General features: G+C 46.8%; 1 protein-coding gene across 4 annotated transcripts in view; it reads right to left on the reverse strand.

Annotated features, from left to right (window-relative positions):
• The window catches only part of CENPC (centromere protein C), a 522,895-nt gene that overhangs the window by 31,571 nt on the left and 468,948 nt on the right, over positions 1–22,376 (reverse strand). For all 4 annotated transcript variants that reach the window (XM_077476133.1, XM_077476132.1, XM_077476131.1 and 1 more), the window contains one exon: positions 6,545–6,619. In XM_077476133.1, coding sequence (XP_077332259.1) covers positions 6,545–6,619 — 75 coding nt within the window. The remainder of the gene's footprint in view (positions 1–6,544; positions 6,620–22,376) is intronic.

Below are 22,376 nucleotides of genomic sequence, written 5' to 3' on the forward strand. Positions count from 1 at the left end.
CTTTTTTTCCCACAAATAGAGCTTTCTTTTAAAGGTATTTGACTGACTCTGCGATTTTTATTTTTTGCGATATAAACGTAAAAAGACCGCAAATTTTGAAAAAAAATGATATTTTCTACTTTTTGTTATTAGAAAAATCCAATAAACTAAATTTTAGTCATACATTTAGGCCAAAATGTATTCAGCCACATGTCTTTGGTAAAAAAAAAGTCAATAACTGTATATTTATTGGTTTGCACAAAAGTTGTCACATCTACAAACTAAGGTACGTTTTCTGGAATTTACGCAGCTTTTAGTTTATGACTGCCTATCTCATTTCTTGAGGTGCTAAAATGGCAGGGCAGTACAAACCCCCCCCCCCCCAAATGACCCCATTTTGGAAAGTAGACACCCTAAGGAAATTGATAAGAGGCATGTTGAGCCCATTGAATATTTTATTTTTTTGCCTCAAGCGATTGAATAATGACAACAATTTTTTTTTTTTTTTTTTTTTTTTTACACAAAGTTGTCACTAAATGATATATTGCTCACACATGCCATGGTTATATGCGGAATTGTACCCCAAAATACATTCTGCTGCTTCTCCTGAGTACGGGGATACCACATATGGTCGACTTTTTGGAAGCCTAGCCGCGTACGGGGCCCCGAAAGCCAAGCACCGCCTTCAGGATTTCTAAGGGCATACATTTCTAATTTCACTCCTCACTACCTATCACAGTTTTGAAGGCCATAAAATTGACCCCATTTTAGAAAGTAGACACCCCAAGCTATTTGCTGAGAGGCATGTTGAGTCCATGGAATATTTCATATTTTGCCACAAATTGCGGGAAAATTACAAACTTTTTTTTTTAATTTTTTTTTCACAAAGTTGTCACTAAATGATATATTGCTCACGCATGCCATGGGCATATGTGAAATGACACCCCAAAATAAATTCTGCTGCTTCTCCTGAGTACGGGGATACCACATGTGTGGGATTTTTTGGGAGCCTAGCCGCGTACGGGGCCCCGAAAGCCAAGAACCGCCTTCAGGCTTTCTAAGGGCGTACATTTTTGACTTCACTCCTCACTACCTATTACAGTTTTGAAGGCCATAAAATGCCAAGATGGCACAAACCCCCCCCCCCCCCCCAAATGACCCCATTTTGGAAAGTAGACACCCCTAAATTTAGGGGTACACTAGTGAGACTCACAGGTAAAAAAGCACCTAGGCTGTCAGCGACTGTATCAAAACGCTACAAGAAAAACTGTTAGCGATCGCAGGGATCAAGCCTGACTCTGCGAACGCTGCAGTTATGTGTGTTGTGTTTTGTAAGTGACAGTGATCGATCGATACTGCACTTGGGTGGGCTGGTCTGGGCTTGGCGGAGGGGCTAAACGCAGGTGCTAGCAGGTATCTGGGCTGATCCCACTAACAATGCGTTTTGGGAAACCTAAACTGCTGGCGACGCTAATATAGATCTGATCAGATACTATATTACTAAGGGAGGTGTATGCTGCGTGCGTGGGTGTTAGCGGTACTGGCACTAACCTGACGCTGCCTGGGGCGACGCAGACCTTATCTGACCCTCAAACTTATATCACCCGCCGGGTGATCAGGGGGTTAAACCTTTATTAGGTAATAAATGGCGGGTGCCCTGGAACTATAAAAAAATAACTAACCAACCAGCGTCACCTGTAACAGTTATATGGTGATCACTGGTGAAAGGGTTAACTAGGGGGCAATCAGGGGGCTTTATGCGGTAGTATATGGGGGTCCCTGGCGCTATAAAAAGCTGCGGCGAACCTAAATACCTACCTGCCTAACTAGCGTCACCTGTGACACTAATACAGCGATCAGAAAAACGATCGCTTATTAGGCTGGGTTCACACTGGAGCGATGTGGGAACGCCACGAATCCGCGGCGGGTTCCCGCATCGCATGCCTCCCGGCGGCAGTTCACACTGCCCTATGCGTACTGCTGGGAGTGTCAGTGAAATGTTAATGACACCCCCAGATCAGTTCGCATATCGCAGTGCGATCTGCAAACTCGGATCGCATGGTGTGAACACCCATGCGATCCGATTCTGCTGCGGACCAAAAAAAGGGTCCCGTGCGAGTTTGCGGCGGGTGCGACGCCAATTCAGCCATACTATCTGTATGGCTGAACTCGAATCGCACAGAGATCGGATGTGATTTGCACTGCAGTGCGAATCACATCCGTTCTCATAAACCGCTGCAATGTGAACCCAGCCTTAGTGACACTGGCGACGGGGGGTGATCACGGGGTTAAACCTTTATTGGGGGGGGTTAGGGGGGTACCTTAGAACTAAAGGGGGCTAACCCTAACTGCCCTAACAGTTATTACAGTCACAAATGACACCCGCAGGGTGATCAGGGGGTTAAACCTTTATTAGGTAATAAATAGCGGGTGCCCTGAAACTATAAAAAAATAATAACTAACCAACCAGCGTCACCTGTAACAGTTATATGGTGATCATTGGTGAAAGGGTTAACTAGGGGGCAATCAGAGGGCTTTATGCGGTAATATATGGGGGTCCCTGGCGCTATAAAAAGCTGCGGCGAACCTAAATACCTACCTGCCTAACTAGCGTCACCTGTGACACTAATACAGCGATCAGAAAAACGATCGCTTATTAGGCTGGGTTCACACTGGAGCGATGCGGGAACGCCACGAATCCGCGGCGGGTTCCCGCATTGCATGCCTCCCGGCGGCAGTTCACACTGCCCTATGCGAACTACTGGGAGTGTCAGTGAAATGTTAATGACACCCCCAGATCAGTTCGCATATCGCAGTGCGATCTGCAAACTCGGATCGCATGGTGTGAACACCCATGCGATCCGATTCTGCTGCGGACCAAAAAAAAGGGTCCCGTGCGAATTTGCGGCGGGTGCGGCGTGAATTCAGCCATACTATCTGTATGGCTGAACTCGAATCGCACAGAGATCGGATGTTATTTGCACTGCAGTGCGGTGCGAATCACATCCGTTCTCATAAACCGCTGCAATGTGAACCCAGCCTTAGTGACACTGGCGACGGGGGGTGATCACGGGGTTAAACCTTTATTGGGGGGGTTAGGGGGGTACTTTAGAACTAAAGGGGGCTAACCCTAACTGCCCTAACAGTTATTACAGTCACAAATGACACCAATGCAAAAAAAAAAAAAAATGCAATTGGTGTCACTGTGACTGGGGGGGCAGGGGTGATTGGGGGGGGTGAAAGTGTGCCTGGCATGTTCTACTGTGTAGTGTCGTGTTGGTGCAACTCACCGATCCTCTCTCCTCGGTGCCGGAACGAAAAATACCGACACGGAGGAGAGATTACATCACTTCCTCTGCCTGTGTTTACATTACAGGAGAGGAAGTGATGTCACGCTTCACTTCCATTCGTCAGGAGCGATCGCGAGGGGGTGGCCATGAATGAATGGCCGCCCCCTCATCCCGGATCGCTCCTGAACGGATACCGACCGCCGCTGGCACCGGGGGGGGGGGGGGGGGGCCCGATCAGGGCCCCCACCCATGGGAAGGCAGGGACGTACAGGTACGCCCATATGCCTGCCCGTGCCATTCTGTCGACGTATATCATCGTGCGGCGGTCGGCAAGTGGTTAAAAGAAAAATACTTAAACTTCTTAACCGGAAAAAAGGGAACTTTACCCATTAGAAATTTATACTTATCCAGATTGTCTCCAAATAACCGCTCACCATAAAAATGGGAAACTGGGCAAGAACTTTTGTATGGCGCTTCGGCTGACCATCTTTAAACCATAGGATTCTATGCATATGTACCAGCCATGATGCCTGGAGAATATAATCTTTCATAGCGATAACGGTAAAACAGAACGCTTCTGATATGCCGGCCAAATCCTGGGCCTGCTGATCAGGAATAACTTTGGAGTACCTCTATAAACTGGTCCTAGAAGCCTACGGCACATGGAATTCCCAGGCAGTCTCCCATGCAGGTACTAACCTGGGCTGACCCTGCTTAGCCTCCAAGATCAGACGAGATCGGGCCCTTTCAGGGTGATGTATCTGTTGGACCCTTTAGCATATGAGCGCTGTCTACTGGACAAGTCAGGTTTTTGTTTACAGAGGATATAGCAGTGTTAATTCGCTGGAACTCCCCATAAAGCCCTTCCTCCATAGAATTGAGAACTTTTTCAGTGGAAAATAATGTTTATCTGGGTGCTCTCACTCAGAATACATAAGCTTTCTTAGCCATGAATGGATAGAAAAAGCATGAACAGATTGGGGGGCTTTTAGTGAACCCAAAGCATCGACTGACTGCGTTATTGGCAGTAAAAATGCGGAGCAGACCACCAGTTCAGTGAGTGACTGAAAACAACCTTTCCTGCGAGCTCGATACTTCGCATCAGGTTCTACGGAAAAGGAGACATTAGTCTAGCCCTAGAGAGAAAATTCACCACCTCTCGCTCCTTGTTCCTCAATATGAGGGTCCTGAGCAATGGACAGGGACCTGTTACGTGTAGTCCCACTCTGGGATGAGATTAAAGCATCAAACCTTTACTTTAAGCTTAAAATGGCTGAAGAAAAAACCTTCTTAGCAATATGCACAGGGCCTTCCGTGTGACTAGTCTTTCTAGAGCCCTTTGAGATGTTTTTACCCCCTTCTACCATAGCCCGATGCACAAAGCAGAGGTACTACAAGAAGGAATGCATGTACTGCTTGAGCTATAGTTCAGCACAGTTGCTGCTATTAATGCCCAGACTGATGTAGCAGTAACAATGTGTCAAAGAAAATACCTGATAATGCCACCTCTTTGCTCGTGTCCCTCCACAGCCTGCAGCAGCACACAGTGTGCTTTTTTTTAAAACTTGCCGCCTCATGCACCTGGCGTCGGAGAACGCCGACAAGCCCCACCCCCTGCGCTGCCTACGGCTCCACTCCCTATTTTTAAAAGAAGGGTTTTCCTACGCGAGCAGTGGACAAGAGGTCCTCTCAGACCTACAGAAAGAAGCATGGCGTGGGGGGGGTTTACAAGCAGCAGAGTGGCGTGCTGATCATTTTTCTTTAAAAAAAAAAAAAGAACGAATCCGAGGGGGAGAGTATCAGTATGGGGGATGATAAGTGGGAGACAAACCACCCCCCCTTGAGCTTACCGAAGGATCTGATGTTCGGCTGGAGGAGAAGGAAGCATTTCGGCTCTCTGACATAGCACTGTTTCCAGCATGAGTTGGTGAGTGCTCAATACAGCCCCCAGTGGTGACACATAGGTATGACAACATTTTTATGTTAAAGGAGACATTCATAAGAAAATAATATAAAAATTCTTACAAAACTCCACTTACCTTTCCTGCCGCATGGTTTTCTGTGGTAAACCAACAGACCCAATCTTCACCCTTCACAGTGGGTTCCGTTAAACCTTCAGGAGCAGGGGATCCTAGAGGAAACCCACAATCCTTGACCTGCAACAGCACCCTACCAGTAAAAACTTTTATGGCCGTACTACTAAAAAGTACTGGATCCCAGGGTCCAGCTCTCTAAAAAGAAGCATTCACAGGCAAAAACCTAGTTTCTTCGGATACAAGGCCCAGGTACTATTCAATCTGGACAAAAAATACATTTTGAATAGATCCAGTCAGCATGGCTAGCCCCAGCAAGGATTGCTCCAGTGGAGCTCAGCACAGCACATCTTTACTCGTGACCAACACCTTAGACACTGGCGAAAACACTGAGGTGCACTTTTTAATTTAGGGCGGGCCAGCGTCCATCACCTGAAGGTGGCCTATAACTCAAATAGTAACTACTGTAGCACTGTGTCCCGTGATGTACGATAAGAAAAATGAAATGTCATTTTTGTTTGCAAGAAAAAATTTCCCCTTTAAGACCACTGTGCGGAAGTGACTTTTGATGTCGCTTCCTCCATCCAATGGCGTGGAGCCGAGTGGGGCCATCTTTCCCTCACTTGGGTCTATGCCTGTCAGGGAACAGGACCCGATTGTCTCCGATGGTCAGGTGAGCGATGGAGACCACCGAAGCGTAGCGGGGGGAGGGGAATTCCCCCACCCCCGATAAGTGATCCCCCGCTGATGAAGAGGATAACAGGGTTTAACAATGGTATTCCTCTTCAACCAGCCAACGTAAAATGACAGCGGGCGGTCTGTAAGTGGTCAAAAATCAGCAGCTACACTATTTGTAGTTGCTGAATTTTAATAAACTGAAAAACAGTGGAACTCCGCTTTAAGTATTCACAGTGGCTGCAATAGAAGATGGTTCTATTTCGTACTCTTCAATTTTGCATTGGTATCAGCAGGCAGCCCATGTTTACACAATACACTGCTAGTGGCAGAACAAATTAATTTTCTCTTTTTTCATTAGTTAAAACTGCACTCCAATATTAGACTTTAAATACCAAAATATGCAAACAGCTTTTGATTTTCAGATTACACATCAGGACAAAATGTCCTGCTGGCCAATCTAAATATTGTATATTCATCCGTGAGACATCTGAACATCTGTCTCGTCTCCTACAATAGTGATTTGTGAACTTTTCAAACCAGAAACCTAGAAAGTTGATGACATACCTGAAATGACATCGCAGTCCGCGTCTGGGTCAAGCACAATGGTTAAGGGTGCCATATCACCAGGGTTAAGGGACGCTGCAAAATGACCATAACAGATTTGAGTACATTAGTTCCTCTATACAAAAAAAAATATATAGACAGATATAGACATTTGTATTAGAAACAGAGCACCTGGTTCTAAAAGCTGAAGGTTTTTTTTTTATTACCTAAACCCCTTCCCGCTGCTGCCTCCCAGCCCTTTAAGAGCTTCTATATGCCGGGAGGTGGAGATTCGGGTCATATGACTGCTATGATTGGCTGTCACAGCAGTCACATGATCGGAAAAATCCTGATCGCAAGTATGGATCAGGAGCTTTCCGATCCCCACTGGCAACTGTGCTGGGAGTGCACAAGGAGCACACTCTCAGCAGAAACCTTTACATTTAGGATGCCTATATGTGGTCTCTGTGCATTAACCACTTCAGGACCGCCGTATTGCCAATGTACGTCAACACAATGGCACAGGCAGGCACAATCACGTAGATGTACGTGATTGCCTTCCAGCGGGTGGGGGGTCCGATCGGACCCCCTCCCGCTGGTTACGGCAGTCCGGTTCGCTCCAGGAGCGCTCCGTGATGAGGGGATGGCCGTTGGTTTTCGGCCACCCCCTCTGGATCGCTCCTGGCCAATGAGAAGCTTCCTCCCACTGTGTATTGTTTACACAGGAAGGAGGAAGTGATGTCATTCTCCTCGGGGCGGTCTTTTTGACCGGACTACGAGGAGAAGACTAATAGTAAGTGTGCACCAACACTACACTGACATGTAGGTACACACAGGCACACAAACCCCCCCCCCCCCCCCGATCGCCCCCGCCCCCCAGTCACAGTGTCACTGATTGCATTGATCATTTCTTTACTGATCAATGCATTCAGTGTCAGTTGTGACAGTAAAAACTGTCAGGACAGTTAGTGTTAGGTCCAGGGTAGCCCCCTATCACCCCCCAATAAAGATTTAACCCCCTGATTGCCCCTAGAGTTAACCCTTTCACCCCCTTTTGCCAGTGTCACTAAGCGATCATTTTTCTGATCGCTGCATGTGTCGCTAGGTAGCTAGTTATTTTTTTAGGTTCACCGCCAGGTTTTTATATCGCTAGGTACCCCGATATACTACCCAATAATGGTTTTAACCCCCTGATTGCCGCTAGTTAACCCTTTCACCCCCTTTTGCCAGTGTCACTAAGCGATCGTTTTTCTGATCGCTGCATTAGTGTCGCTACAGTCGCTAGGTAGCTAGTTATTTTTTTAGGTTCACCGCCAGGTTTTTATAGCGCTAGGTACCCCGATATACTACCCAATAATGGTTTTAACCCCCTGATTTCCGCTAGTTAACCCTTTCACCCCCTTTTGCCAGTGTCACTAAGCGATAATTTTTCTGAACGCTGCATCAGTGTCGCTAGGTAGCTAGTTATTTTTTTAGGTTCACCGCCAGGTTTTTATAGCGCTAGGTACCCCGATATACTACCCAATAATGGTTTTAACCCCCTGATTGCTGCTAGTTAACCCTTTCACCCCCTTTCACCAGCGATCACAGTATAAGTGTCACTGGTGACGCTGGTTAGCCAGTTAGTTATTTAGGTTCCCCGTCAGGTTTTTATATAGCGCCAGGGACCCCCATATACTACCTAATAAAAATTTGAACCCCCTGATTGCCCCTAGTTAACCCTTTCACCACTGATCACCGTATAAGTGTTACGGGTGACTCTGGTTAGTTTGTTTTTTATAGCATCAGGGCACCCACTATTTATTACCCAATAAAGGTTTAACCCCCTGATCACCCGGCGGGTGATATCAATTAGGTTTTAGGGTCAGGGTCTGCGTCGCCCCAGGCAGCGCTAGGTTAGTGCCAGTACCGCTAACACCCACACGCAAAGCATACACCTCCCGTAGTGGTATAGAATCTGAACAGATCAATATCTGATCTGATCAGATCTATACTAGCGTCCCCAGCAGTTTAGGGTTCCAAAAAAACGCATTGTTAGCGGGATCAGCCCAAATACCTGCTAGCACCTGCGTTTTGCCCCTCTGCCCAGCCCACCCCAGTGCAGTATCGATCGATCACTGTCACTTACAAAACACTAAACACATAACTGCAGCGATCGCAGAGTCAGGCCTGATCCCTGCCATCGCTAACAGGTTTTTTTGGTAGCATTTTATATTTAAATCCGGAAGGCAGTGCTTGGTTTTCGGGGTCCCGTACGTGGCTAGGCTCCAAAAAAGTCCCCCACATGTGGTATCCCCGTACTCGGGAGAAGCAGCAGAATTTATTTTGGGGTGTAATTTGACTTCTGCCCATAGCATGTGTGAGCAATATATCATTTAGTGACAACTTTGTGCAAAAAAAAAAAAAGTTTGTAATATTCCCGCAACTTTTGGCAAAATATAAAATATTCCATGGACTCAACATGCCTCTCAGTAAATAGCTTGGGGTGTCTACTTTCCAAAATGGGGTCATTTGGGGGGGTTTTGTGCTATTTTGGCATTTTATGGCCTTCGAAACTGTGATAGGTAGTGAGGAGTTAAATCAAAAATTTGCACCCTTAGAAATCCTGAAGGTGGTGATTGGTTTTCGGGGTGCCGTGCGCGACTAGACTCCCAAAAAGTCCCACACATGTGGTATCCCCATACTCGGGAGAAGTAGCGGAATATATTTTGGGGTGCAATTCCACATATAACCATGGCATGTGTGAGCAATATATCATTTTTTTTTTTTTTGTCATTATTCAATCCCTTAGGACAAAAAAAATAAATATTCAATGGGCTCAACATACCCATCAGCAATTTCCTTGGGGTGTCTACTTTCCAAAATGGGGTCATTTGGGGGGGATTTGTACTGCCCTGCCATTTTAGCACCTCAAGAAATGAGATCGGCAGTCATAAATTAAAAGCTGTGTAAATTCCAGAAAATGTACTCTAGTTTGTAGACGCTATAACTTTTGCGCAAACCAAAAAATATACGCTTATTGACATTTTTTTTTTACTAAAGACATGTGGCTGAATAAATTTTGCCCTCAATGTATGACTAAAATTTAGTTTATTCGATTTTTCTTATAACAAAAAGAAGAAAATATCTTTTTTTTTCAAAATTTTCGCTCTTTTTCCATTTATATCGCAAGGCAGAGGCAATCAAATACCATCAAAAGAAAGCTCTATTTGTGGGAAGAAAAGGACGCAAATTTCGTTTGGGTGCAATATTGCATGACCGCGCAATTACCAGTTAAAGCAGCGCAGTGCGAAATTGCAAAAAGACCTCTGGTCCTTAAGGTGTTTATTGGTCCGGAGCTGAAGTGGTTAAAGTGCCCCATCTCGTGAGACTTAAAGTGGCATTAAACCCAAAACGGTAATACATTGCAGCTTACCAATCATTAGATGTGATGGCTGCATTTGTTTTTTTTAGGCCTTTTTCCCGCTATTTATACCTGGTGATCTGGCCAGTGACACTTTCTGTATTAGAGAGCCTACATTCTGAATGAAGGCGCACAGAGACACATTTGTAGTGCAGAATATTAAGAAAGGAGTGTTAGCTGTACTAGTGGATTTAGATACACTCACCGAACTCACCGCTCTTCCCCACTGAAATCAATGATTTCATTCCTTTCCGGCTGCTAGCGGGGGGGTTAAAACTGCCCCTGCTAGCAGCCGAAGAGCACCGGTAAAACAACGGTAAAGCTGGCGCCCGGCGCGGCTCGGTGTGAAAGGGGTCTTAGACACAAAATCTTTCATATGCACACACACAAAGATACGGGATACTTCAGAGACTTGGCGAATCAACTTCTCAAGAGGATCAAGACAAAACAAGGCTGATGGCATCAGCTGTAATTGTTCTAAGAAAGCAGAGTCCTAAAAAGTAGTATAATATTGATTATTCATATGTCCTGTCCAGTTGGCAATAAGTCTACCAAATGGATATAGCGCATATAGAGCAAATAAAGCATTTATCAAGGCTTCCGGACACCAATAGAATTGGTAAAGCAGGGAACATTCTCAAAAAGATCTGTAATGCCGCGTACACAGGACCGGACTATACGGCAGACTAGGTCCGATGTAATTAGTCCGGACAATCTGATCATGTGTGGGCTAATCCGATCGTTTTCGTTTAAAAATAAAAATCAGACGGACCTAGAAATAGAACATGTTTCAAATCAATGGACTATCGGGAAACTCGTTCGTCTGTATGTTGGTCCCACGGACCAAATACGATGCAAGGGCAGCTATTGGCTACTGACCCTCACTTTTTAGTCCCGTCTTGAGTCATCATGTTCATAGGTGTGGCCAAGTCCGTTCGTTAAGTCCGTCAGAACTCTGCCGTAAGTCCGTCGGGCCTAGTCTGCCGAACTTCCGGTCGTGTGTACGCAGAATTAGTTGTTTACTGAGAACCAAAATGACAGAATCCACAACCGCAACATACCATTACTTTTTAAAATCTTTTTCCATAGGGTAAATCTCATAAAAAATGTTAGGAGTGGATACCCTTTCAGGATTGGGACAGTCCTCAAATTGCACAACCAATCTGTCTGTGTTATTGGAAAAGTCATTATGTACTTAGATAATTATTTAGTACCCATAGAGGCTTGTTTAGGTTGTGGAGAGTCGGTGCTGTTAGCGCGCACCTAGTCAATTAAGTGTGTTCACAGTATCTCTTTGGTATTTGCTGTGAAGTTGCAGCTTGTACATCAAAAAATGAAAAGGGAAAATTCTCTGCAACCTCTGCTGCAAAAGGCCTCATGGAAGTGGTATCACAATAAGACACTTTAAAACTTTGTCCAGGGACAAGGGAACAGCTATCATCCTAAGCGGTGGATAGAGTTTCCTGTAGGCTGTCTGCATCTCTGTAGAAGATGGCAGCAGAAGTGCAGCAATGTGCTGTGCATTCTTGGTGCAAAAAAACATGCAGGAAGGCATCATCAGGGAGGCATAATGTGATTACCAAATTTTTCTGAGACATAGTGAATTGAACATTTTTGAATTGAAATTTTCCCTAATGTTTACTGCATGCTATAAGGGTATCAGGTTACTCACTTGCATAAATTATTGCATGGAGTAAACGAACTCCAATTCACAAAAAATAAAAAAATTACGCATTGACTGAAAAAGTGCCGGTAAATACTGCATAAAAATCCTTAAAAAAAAAAAAAAAAAAAAAGATCCTGTTCCTTTAAAGCATGTTATACAGTGCAGTGCTTGTGCTGTGTAATTTGCCCCCCCCCCCCCCCCCCCCCCATATCAGCTGAAATACATGGCAGATCCTGCCTGGCTATATCCTCCCCCCTGTAAACTGACCACAGTTTATAATGGCTGCTAAACCCTGACACTGTGGTCAATTTACGTGCCTCAGTCATCTGCAGCCCTGCTCTCCTGTGTTCCTCTCCCCTCCCTGCCTGTCAGCAACAGAACATTAACAAAACAGTACTGCGTTTTTATTGAAAAACCAGGAAAAAACTCAATTGCAACTACACGGCCGCCTGCAAAACTTTGCGGCCGAAACCAGCATCAGCCGATGCACTGACGTCTACCTTGTAGAACTTGGTGAACGTATGAACAGATGACCAGGTCGCCGCCTTACACACCTGAGCGACAGACGCTTGGTGTCAGAAGGCTCAAGACGTTCCGATTGCTCTTGTAGAGTGGGCTATGACTGGAAAGGGAGGCACCTACCCCTTCAAGGCATAGGCTTGTACTACAATCTGTCTGATCCACCTGGAAATGGTGGCCGATGAGACCGCCATGCCCTTAGGACCAGCCACTGAAACAAACAGTGAGTCTGACTTACGAAGGGAAGCTGTGGCAGACAAGTACACCTTCAGAGCTCTAACCACATCGAGAGCGTGAAGGGCCATCTCTTTGGGGTGCTTCGGATTAGGACACAATGATGGCAAAACAATGTCCTCATTGATATGAAAGGCCAAGACCGCCTTTGGTAGAAAGGACGGTTGCGGACGCAACACCACCTTATCACTGTGCATTACCAGATAAGGCGACTTGCAGGAAAAGGCCGCCAGTTCAAAAAAACCCTCCTGGCCGATGTGATGGCCACTAGAAAGACCACCTTCTGTGAAAGGGTCAGCAGTGGAATCTCCCTCATATTCTCAAACTGCGGCTTCTGAAGCGCCAACACCAGGTTCAAATCCCACGGAGGACGCACCGGAGGGACTACATGTCGCACCCCCTGTACAAAAGGTACTCACCAATGAGTGAGATGCCAGGGGTCTTTGAAAAAAAAGACAGCCAGAGCTGAAATCTGCCCCTTGATGGTGCTCAACGCCAACCTCTGGTCTACACCTTGCTGAAGAAACAGCAGTGTCCTGGATATAGAGAGATGTATGAAATGGAGATGTAGGCCTTCCAAGTACGATGGTATATCTTCCTGGAAGATTTCCGCGCCCTCAGCATAGTCGGAATCACAGAGTCCGACAGACAACTGTTCCTCAATACCTGGCTTTCAACAGCCAGGCCGTTAAAGCCAGCGATGGTAAAGCAGGGTGAAAGATTGGACCTTGAGATAGGAGGTCCTCTCGCAACGGCAGTCGCCAGGGAGCATCTGCCACCAGGCGCACCAGGTCTGCGTACCAGGCCCGCTGAGGCCAATCTGGGGCAATCAGGATTACTGGAATCCCCTCGGCTTCCACTCTGCGAAGCAGATGTGGCAACAGTTTCAGCGGAGGAAAGGCATATATCAGCTGGTAATGATCCCACGGAGCCACCAGCGTGCCTGCCCACGGATCTCTGGTTCTGGAAATTAATCTCGGTACCTTCCGATTGAGACGGGAGGCCAGTAGATCCACATCTGGTGTGCCCCACCTCAGGCACAGCAGCCTGAATACCTCCGGATGCATAGCCCATTCTCCTGGGTCCAGCATCTGTCGACTCAGATAGTCCACCTGACAAGTTTCCATCCCTGGGATGTAAATGGCCGACAGGGCCAGCACATGTCGCTCTGCCCACCGAAGTATGTGAGCGACCTCCCGAGCAGCGGCTGAGCTTCTTGTTCCTCCTTGGTGATTTATGTATGTCTGACTGTATTCTGATTGAACGCCCTTGGAGGGTCATCGACAACGTGTGGAGGCACAGCCTGATTGCTCTCAATTCGAGCAGATTGATCGGCAACTTCGGATTCCTCCGTCGACCAGAGGCCCTGAGCCGACTGAATCCCCAGCACTCCACTCCAGCCAGACAGACTGGCGACCGTAGTGATCACCGTCCATATCAGAGGAAGGAACGGCTACCCGGACTGAACCGCCGGGGACCTCAACCACCAGATAAGGGAGTCCCTGACTGGTTGACTCACCTGGACCTGTCGATCCAGGGATAACAGAGATTTGTCCCACTTCGTCAGAATCTCCTTCTGCAGGACCCTTGTGTGGAACTGGGCATAAGGTACTGCCTCGAAGGAGGCAACCATGAGCCCCAGTAATCGCATGCAAAAGCAGAGCAATGACCACTTGCGGCTCATCAGTATATTGGCCGCCGACCTGAGAGTCCTCAATTTGTCTGAGGGAAGAATAACCCTCGCTTCCGTGGAGTCCAACAGTAACCCCAGGTACTCCAGATGCTGAGTCGGCACCACCACCGACTTCTTTAGGTTCAACAGCCACCCAAATTCGTGCAGGGTCTGCAAGGTGATCGCCACATCCTCCACGAATTCTGAGGCAGAAGAAGCTCTCAGGAGGAGATCGTCTAGATAACCCACGATCACGATCCCGCGTTGTCTCAGCAACGTCAAAACTGGAGCCAGTACCTTGGTAAAGACTCAGGGGGCTGATGCCAGGCCAAAAGGAAGAGCCACAAACTGGTAGTGGGCTTCCCCGACTGCCAAACGCAGACATTTTTGATGCCGAAGGCATATGGGTATGTGCAGGTACGCATCCTGAATGTCCAAGGACGCCAGGAAGTCCCCTTGATGGAGTGCAGCGACTACTGAGCGAACTGATTCCATTCTAAACCTCTGCACTTTCACAAAGTGATTGAGGGCCTTCAAGTCCAAGATTGGACGTACCCCTTCCTTCTTGGGAACTACGAACAGAATTGAGTAGAACCCCTGGAAGCATTCTAATTCCAGAACTGGTACAATCACCCCCTGATTCAGCAAGTCCCTCACCACCCCTAACAGGGCCTCCCGGGCGAACTGGGGACACAGGTATGCTGGAGGGGAAGAATCTGTTTGGCGGCCAAGAGAGAAACTATCTTGTAGCCCGTGGAAATCAGATCGCAGACCCATTGGTCGGATAACCGGGAGGTCCACCGGGCTGCAAACTCCCGAGGACGACCCCCTATCCAAGACATGGGTGGGGGCAAACCTTCATGCGGTAGCACTTTTGTTCCCAGGCTTGCGGATCCAGGGACGTTTCTGACCATCCATGGGCATCCTGTCGGGCTGGGGGCGTTTTGCCGAAGCACCGGGCGGACGAAAAAGCCTCTTGTGAGCGGAAAAAGAGGGCCCTTGCCTACGGCGTGGCTCCTTAGTCTTGGCCTGTGGGAGTAGCGTACTCTTACCACCCATGGCATTCTTAATAATGTCATCCAATGAGGCTCCAAAGAGCTGGTCGCCAAGGAAGGGAAGATCCATCAGGGCTTTCTTGGATGCCTGGTCAGCAGACCAGCATTTCAGCCAAATGAGGCACCTCAGCACCACGGCTGACACTGAAGCCCTGGATAACAGAGGGAGAGTATCCAGGGCCACGTCACAAACGTACTTAAGGCCATGCACTAGTTGGTCTGCTAGCTCTACGCAGACTGGAGAGGCATTTTGCTCTCCCAATTCGCGGTGCAAAAGTTTTGCCCACTCAGTCAGTGTCTGCGACACCAGTGCGGATACCAGTACAGGTCGCATGGCTAACCCCACAACCGTAAACCGGGAACGAGCCACCGCCTCGGCCTTCCTGTCCGTGGGATCCTTGAATGCAGGAGTCCCCTCAACCGGGATTGTGGTTACTTTATTTAACCTAGATACTGGGGGATCCACGACCGGAGGAGCCGACCACTTTTTGAGAAGGCTTTCCTCAAAGGGGTAACGCACCGCCAAATTTTTGGGGACCGAAAAGGTCCGTTGCGGGCGATCTCATTCCCTGTAAATGAATTTGTCAAAATAAGTCAAATACGGGAACACCTTAGGTGAACGTGCTGGCTTGTGGGACCCAAAAGGGACCGGAACATCAGCAGAGGAATCCGCTGGCTCCTGAACCTTCAGGGCATCACGCACAGCTGTGATAAGTGCTCCAACAAGCGCCTTGTCGCGCCCGGACCTGGACGGGGAATCATTCTTACTACTGTCCGAATAGTCCTGGTCAGCCAGGTCTGATAGGTCAGAGCAGTGGTCTCTAGCCGCAGCAGGGCCCGAGTCTGCATCAGAGCTCTCCCCAGAGGACCGGGGGGGAGCGCAGGGGCCTCTTACATGCACCTTTCCTGCCACGTGCCACCTCTATCTTAGCAACATAGGAGTCAAGGACTGCCGCCAGGGTGTCCATGCACACCGCGCTAACTGCAGGTGACCCGGTTGCTATAGCCTGGATTTTGGGGGAAGAAACACCAGTTTCTGAAGCCATGCTGACCCTAGCCTGTCTGCCACCTGCAAGGGGACTTAGGACAGTGACAGTCCCACCCTCCTGTTGCCTCCTCATGGGGGGGATACTTAGCGCTAGACTCACCACCCTGGGGCGTTTTGTGATAGCCACAGCAGTGCCTGTAGTCCCTAGGAGGTTCCCAGTTGCAGAGGAAAAAAACTGTGTCAGTAGCAGCAGCCCCAACCAGTGATGCAACGATCTGCAGAGCAGCTTTAGCGTTCAGCAAAGAGCCATCCAGCGTCCTGCACATACAGTGGACACACGAAGCAGAAAGTGAAAGCACATCTAATGCTGCCACAAGAGGACAGCGGTGAAAAAAGCGCTCAGGCTTTAAGAAAATGGCCGCCAATGTAATCAATAGGAATCCTAAAGAAAATGGCTGCTGAAGCTCACCAGGGGAATTTATAGCTTTCCCAAATCCAAGATGGCCGCCGGAACGGCGCCATGCGGTGACGGAGCAAAAAATAAAAACGTGCTACCTGCTAACAGTCAGAACAACCTCCACAAACCTTGTTTTGGGACCCCCAGACCTGGACCAGGACTAACGCCAGCCACACAGAGCCCCCACAGGTGAGAAACAGCGACCCACCCACACACCGCCCGCAACGCATGCAGACACCCCCCTCAGAGGGGGGAAGGAGGGGTGATAAGGACTTGGGAGAGAAGATAAGGAGGTGAGGTGGCCCCCGAATTGACCCCCAGGGACTGCCCAGCTGCTCACCCCACCGAAGCAGGGAGAGCCGTACTTAACAGTCCTGAAGAGCTGGAAGACATTCCATGACAGACCTACTCCAGATTCCGATAAGCCCCCTGGCCGCAGCCCCCGAAACCACCACCCAGGGTTGTTGGGAAGAGGCCCCCCCACCATGTTGGGGGCCTGGTATGGTTCAAGAGCGACACGCGCGCTCATCTCCCCCACCCCTTTTCTGAGGGGAGGGACCTCCGCTGTTTTTCTTTCATACTTTTTAATTGCCTGTTTTTATTTTGCAATTCATTGTGAGCGGGAAAGACAGTTGAGTCATCGGTTGGTAAGGATATGGTGGCTGGCTTCCTGGCTCACTGCTAAGCAGCCAGCTATTTGTCTAACAGCCTGAGTGTCCCCGAAGTTTAAATTAATAGTGTTGAGAACTGTTAGAGGTAACGGGCTACCACAAAGTGAACAACACCCCCATCCTATGCCTATAGTACCGCAAAATGTGCTAAGCACTGCAGACTGTTTTGGTAAAAGCCAGTAACTGGTGTAAATACATAGGGCATTCCCATCATACCTTATACAAGATGCTGAAGCTATTAGAGATCCAGGCTTCACCTATCACAGTCTGGGAACCACAGAAATGGGCCATGGCCCTGGACCCGTATACCACCATGGGGCAACTGCGCATGTTGCACTAGGTGCCGCAGGATCCTGTGCCCAAAGCAAACATTACAGGCTGGCCCTACACAGTGGGATCTGGGCAGGGTCTCCAAGGTACACACCAAGTTAAACTGATCTGAAGATATCCCAAGGCAGTAAGATCATGACAGAAGCTTCAGAAAAACATTGAATGATTAGAAAAAACAAGTCTAGCTGCATCTAACCTATGGTCTAAAAATACAAGTCCTGTATGGTATAATTAAAGTGGTTGTAAAGGCTGAAGGTTTATTGGTTTGGTTGCAGCCAGACCCAGTGGAGGGAGATTTCTGCAGCATATTTAGCAAGTACAGAATCACAGTATATATAAAATAATATGCAAACTGATTGGAGGGAAGCTTCAGAATGGCAAATATGATTTTATCATAAATTAGGTGAGCAGACTACAGTTCCTCTTTTAGTTTGACGCAGTTTCATAGGTGCACACAATATTGGGATTTGACATGTTAGGTTATCTATTTTCTCTGTGCAACCTCATCTTTTATATCTTACAAAAGCGTGGGTAATATATTATGTTTTTGTGTCCTAAAAAGAACTTTAGTATATTTTTTGCTGAAATGTTGCACTTGATAAACTGTTGCACCAATACCACGTGACATAAAAATATGGAACTACGACCATTTTAATTCTTTAGGGTCTCGGCTTTCATAAAATATGTGTTTTGGGGGCTTTATGTAATCTTCAGGCCTAAAGTTATTTTTTTTAAATATGTGTGTGGAAAAGGGGTTAAAGTGGAACTGAAAAAAATTAGAAATGTTAATGCAGTGCCCTGAAAAATGTATCTATTGTCTGGAATTCCTTCTGCAAAACAGCAGTGCACTTCATACTATGTGAGGGTGCCTAGGTACTCCTGAGCCTACAGCCTCATAACCATATATCTGAGATCTAAGTCACTGCTTCCTCTGACTGCTATTCTCAGATTTGGTGATGTCATTATTATATGCTTACTGTTCACTAGCGGATTTGACATAAGGAAGCAAAAGCCCTGCCTTTACCAAGGTGGCTGCTTCCACAGAGACAGTTAATTTCCCCTTTAGCCCATATTCACATTGAGCCATTTTGGCATACGATTTGACATGTCAAATTGGCGGCTATTGCCAGCAATGGAACTGTCCGATTCGGTGTGATGCCGACTTTCCGGCACTACACCGATTCCCAAAAGAAGTTCATGTACTACTTTTGGCGGCTTCGGGGGGTGGGGCGATTTGAATAGACATCTGTGCATGAAACCACACAGATGTCTGTCAATTCGCCCCTGAAGTCAGACTGCATTGTCGGTTTGAAAGCTGAACTTGCACAATTTCTTTTTAAACATTTTATTGAAGATAATACAGTACATATTAGTACATATTTTACAATAAAATACGATATATAATATGAATAGAGTCTCAAATAAACATATAAGAGTAAAAATAATAAATTCAGGTCTTAAAAATAATTATTAATAACATTGGGCCGCGGGAGATGCGGCGTAAGTGAGAGAGGGGAGGGGCCTGACAGCGGCGCTCTCACGAGCGGATGGAGGAGGTCCCGCTAAGCCAGCTGGAGCCGAGCGCAGTGAGAGCGCGACGCTGTGCAATGAAATTAATCTTACCCCGCTGACCACGCTCCCCCGCACGTGCTACGTAAGCCGGGAACAACCGAGAAAGATTGCTAGCGAGACCCAGAAACGTTCTCTGTCGGCGGATGGTGCAGAGGATCCCACCGGAGCCTGCGGAGTCCCCCCGGGCCCCCCCCCTTCTGCTCACCTAGGCGGTGATCTCCCTGTGAGCGGTGGAATTGAGGAGCTTAAAGAGGAAGGAAAGGAGCCAAAGACAGGTCAGATTATGATTTTCTCTTTTCACCCTGAATATCTGGGCTAATGGACTATTAACATAGGAGACGGTTGAAATTAAATTAACATAACTGAAGAAGATTAGAAATATAATAAACACACTAACTGGAGCCTGGAGCCCTGACTCAGGAAGGAGTGGTGCAGAACGCATGAGAAGTTTTTTCTTTTTTTTCTCCCTGTGATGTGAGGCTCCGAAATGATCTTTAACAGGATATGAACTGTACCCTTTTTCTTGCTGCCTTTCTTCCTATTATTGAATTGCCTTGAAATCTACTGAGTCTAGTTAAAGGGATATTACTCCGCTTAAAGGTGCGCTTAAAGGGGCCTGCACTCTAGTCTATATATTCAATATATTATATAATATATAATATAATATAAGCTGTGATGCTGACTTTGAAAAAGGGGAAAGAAGGATCACTGGTTGATGAAAATCTGAATTGCTTTTGGTTATAAAATCACGATGATTGAACGACATGCAGTATTGAGTATTGAGCAGTATTGAGTGATTTATTTCTCTTAAACAATACATCAGCAGCGGGACACACTATTGCACTATATATTTTGATTTAAAGTGTAATAGGCCTGGATATAAAGGGTTGAGTATTGAGTAGTGGGGAACAGCAGGTGATATGCGTTGAGATATCAGCTGAATATTTATGATTATATGCTGGTGGAGAGGACCTCAGAAACTGACCCCCAAAGACTTTTATATATGTCTCTGGGAAGATAACTAGAAAGGAGTAGCTCCGCCCCTTTTGCCCGCTCTTTTACCTCCTATATAAAGGGGAACCCTGGGGAAGAGAAAAAAAAAAAGACAATATGAGGGGAAGAAACCCCAAAACGAATGACCCTAAAGCTTCGAGGGAGAGTTTAAACACAAGCACGATTCAGAAATATCTGAAGGAAACAAGTCAAAAAAGCCCCGGCTTAGAAAGAAAACAACAAGGGGTGAGAGAGAGGAAGAGAGATACTGGAAAACCAGAAGGGATACGGGGAGATACCTCCGGGGAGGAGATGGACTCAGACCTGGAGAGCAGAAGAAGGGAGCTGAGGGATACCTCTCAAATACCAACAAAAGGCGAAATGCAAGAAATGTTTATGAAACTAGAAAATACAATTAAAGCTGAGATCTTAACAGTAAGGACGGATATGGGGCATTTGCTAGGGAGAGTAGAGGAAGTAGAAGACCAAACAGGAAGACAGGCCCAGGAAATATTGGATTTAAAAATGCAAGCAAAAAAAAAATGCAAGAGGCACACAGGGATATCCTATACAAGATAGAGGAACAGGAGAACCAAAATCGACGCCAAAACCTGAGGATCAGAGCCCTACCAGAACAACAGGGGGAAGATTTAGGAGTAAAAATGGGAAAGATATTTAACCCTATATTGGGAAGAGAAGAAGGTGCAGAGTTAAAAATAGATCGGGTGCACAGAGTGAGGAAACCCCCTGGATTAAAAGAAGAGGTACCGAGAGATGTGATCATAAAATTCCATCTCTATGAAGATAAAGCCAAGATCTGGAGTAAACTCAGAGGACTATCACCAGTTCAATATGAAGGGGTAACGTTACAGGTTTTTACAGATCTGTCTTCGGGAACTTTGGCACGTAGAAGAACATTAAGACCTCTATTGGAACAAATGAGATGAGCAAATATAAGATATAGCTGGGGGTTCCCGGCAGCCCTCTTGGTTCAGAAAGAGGGAAGAACTATTAGGCTAAAGTTCTTAGACGAACTGGAGGCTTTTTGCAATAAAATAGGAATACCAACCCCCAAGATCCCTCTAGATCCATGTGAAATGTAATAACAATGGATGACGGGTGACGGGGGGAGAGTACGAGGATCGTCTCGTTCTTTTTTCTTCTCTACTGACGGGGGGGGGGGGGGGGGGGTGTAGGGGGGGACGGATCGATGGAGGGATTAGGTGGGGCCTTGGCTCCATCACTCCTAGTCTGTAGAGGGTGACCCCTTCTCCCTGGGGGTGAAGGGGAGTGGGAGTACAGAAGGGGGGCGCTGCAGTCAGGGTCATACCCCGGTAGACAGTGCTTGCAGAAGGAGTTGATCTCACAATGCAAAGCAAAGGCCAGGAATGGGCCGGAGGAATGGAGAGGGACGGGGGGGGGGGGGAGGGGAGGGGGGGGAGGTAGGAGAGAAAAGGGGGAAAAGATATTTCTTGCAGTGGAGGGGAAGGGGAAAAAAAGAAAAGGGGGTTCAAATGAGTTGTAAGATTAAAAGGTGTAGATTAACCACTTTCAGACCGGACCAATTTGCTGGTCAAAGACCAGACCACTTTTTGCGATTCGGCACTGCGTCGCTTTAACTGACAATTGCGCGGTCGTGCGACGTGGCTCCCAAACAAAATTGACGTCCTTTTTTTCCCACAAATAGAGCTTTCTTTTGGTGGTATTTGATCACCCCTGCGGTTTTTATTTTTTGCGCTATAAACAAAAATAGAGCGACAATTTTGAAAAAAACGCATTATTTTTTACTTTTTGTTATAATAAATATCCCCCAAAAATATATAAAAAAACATTTTTTTCCCTCAATTTAGGCCGATACGTATTCTTCTACATATTTTTGGTAAAAAAATCGCAATAAGCGATTATTGATTGGTTTGCGCAAAAGTTATAGCGTTTACAAAATAGGGATAGTTTTATAGCATTTTTATTAATAATTTTTTATTATTTTTTTTTTACTAGTAATGGCGGCGATCTGCGATTTTTATTGTGACTGCGACATTGTCGGGGACCCATCGGACATTTTTGACACATTTTTGGGACCATTGTCATTTATACAGTAATCACTGCTATATAAATGCAGTGATTCCTGTGTAAATGACACTGGCAGTGAAAGGGTTAACCTGTGGGTGGCAGTGTAGGGGTTAAGTGTTCCTAGGGGTGTGTTACTAACTGTGGGGGGGTTGGGCTTTCATTTAGTGTACACTGATCTCTGCTCCAATCACATGGAGCAGAGATCAGCGTCACTAGTTGCTAG

The sequence above is a fragment of the Lithobates pipiens genome, unplaced genomic scaffold (assembly GCF_037356315.1).
Source record: "Lithobates pipiens isolate NorthernLeopardFrog02 unplaced genomic scaffold, aLitPip1_a1.2 Scaffold_13, whole genome shotgun sequence".
In the NCBI taxonomy this organism is placed as follows: domain Eukaryota; kingdom Metazoa; phylum Chordata; class Amphibia; order Anura; family Ranidae; genus Lithobates; species Lithobates pipiens.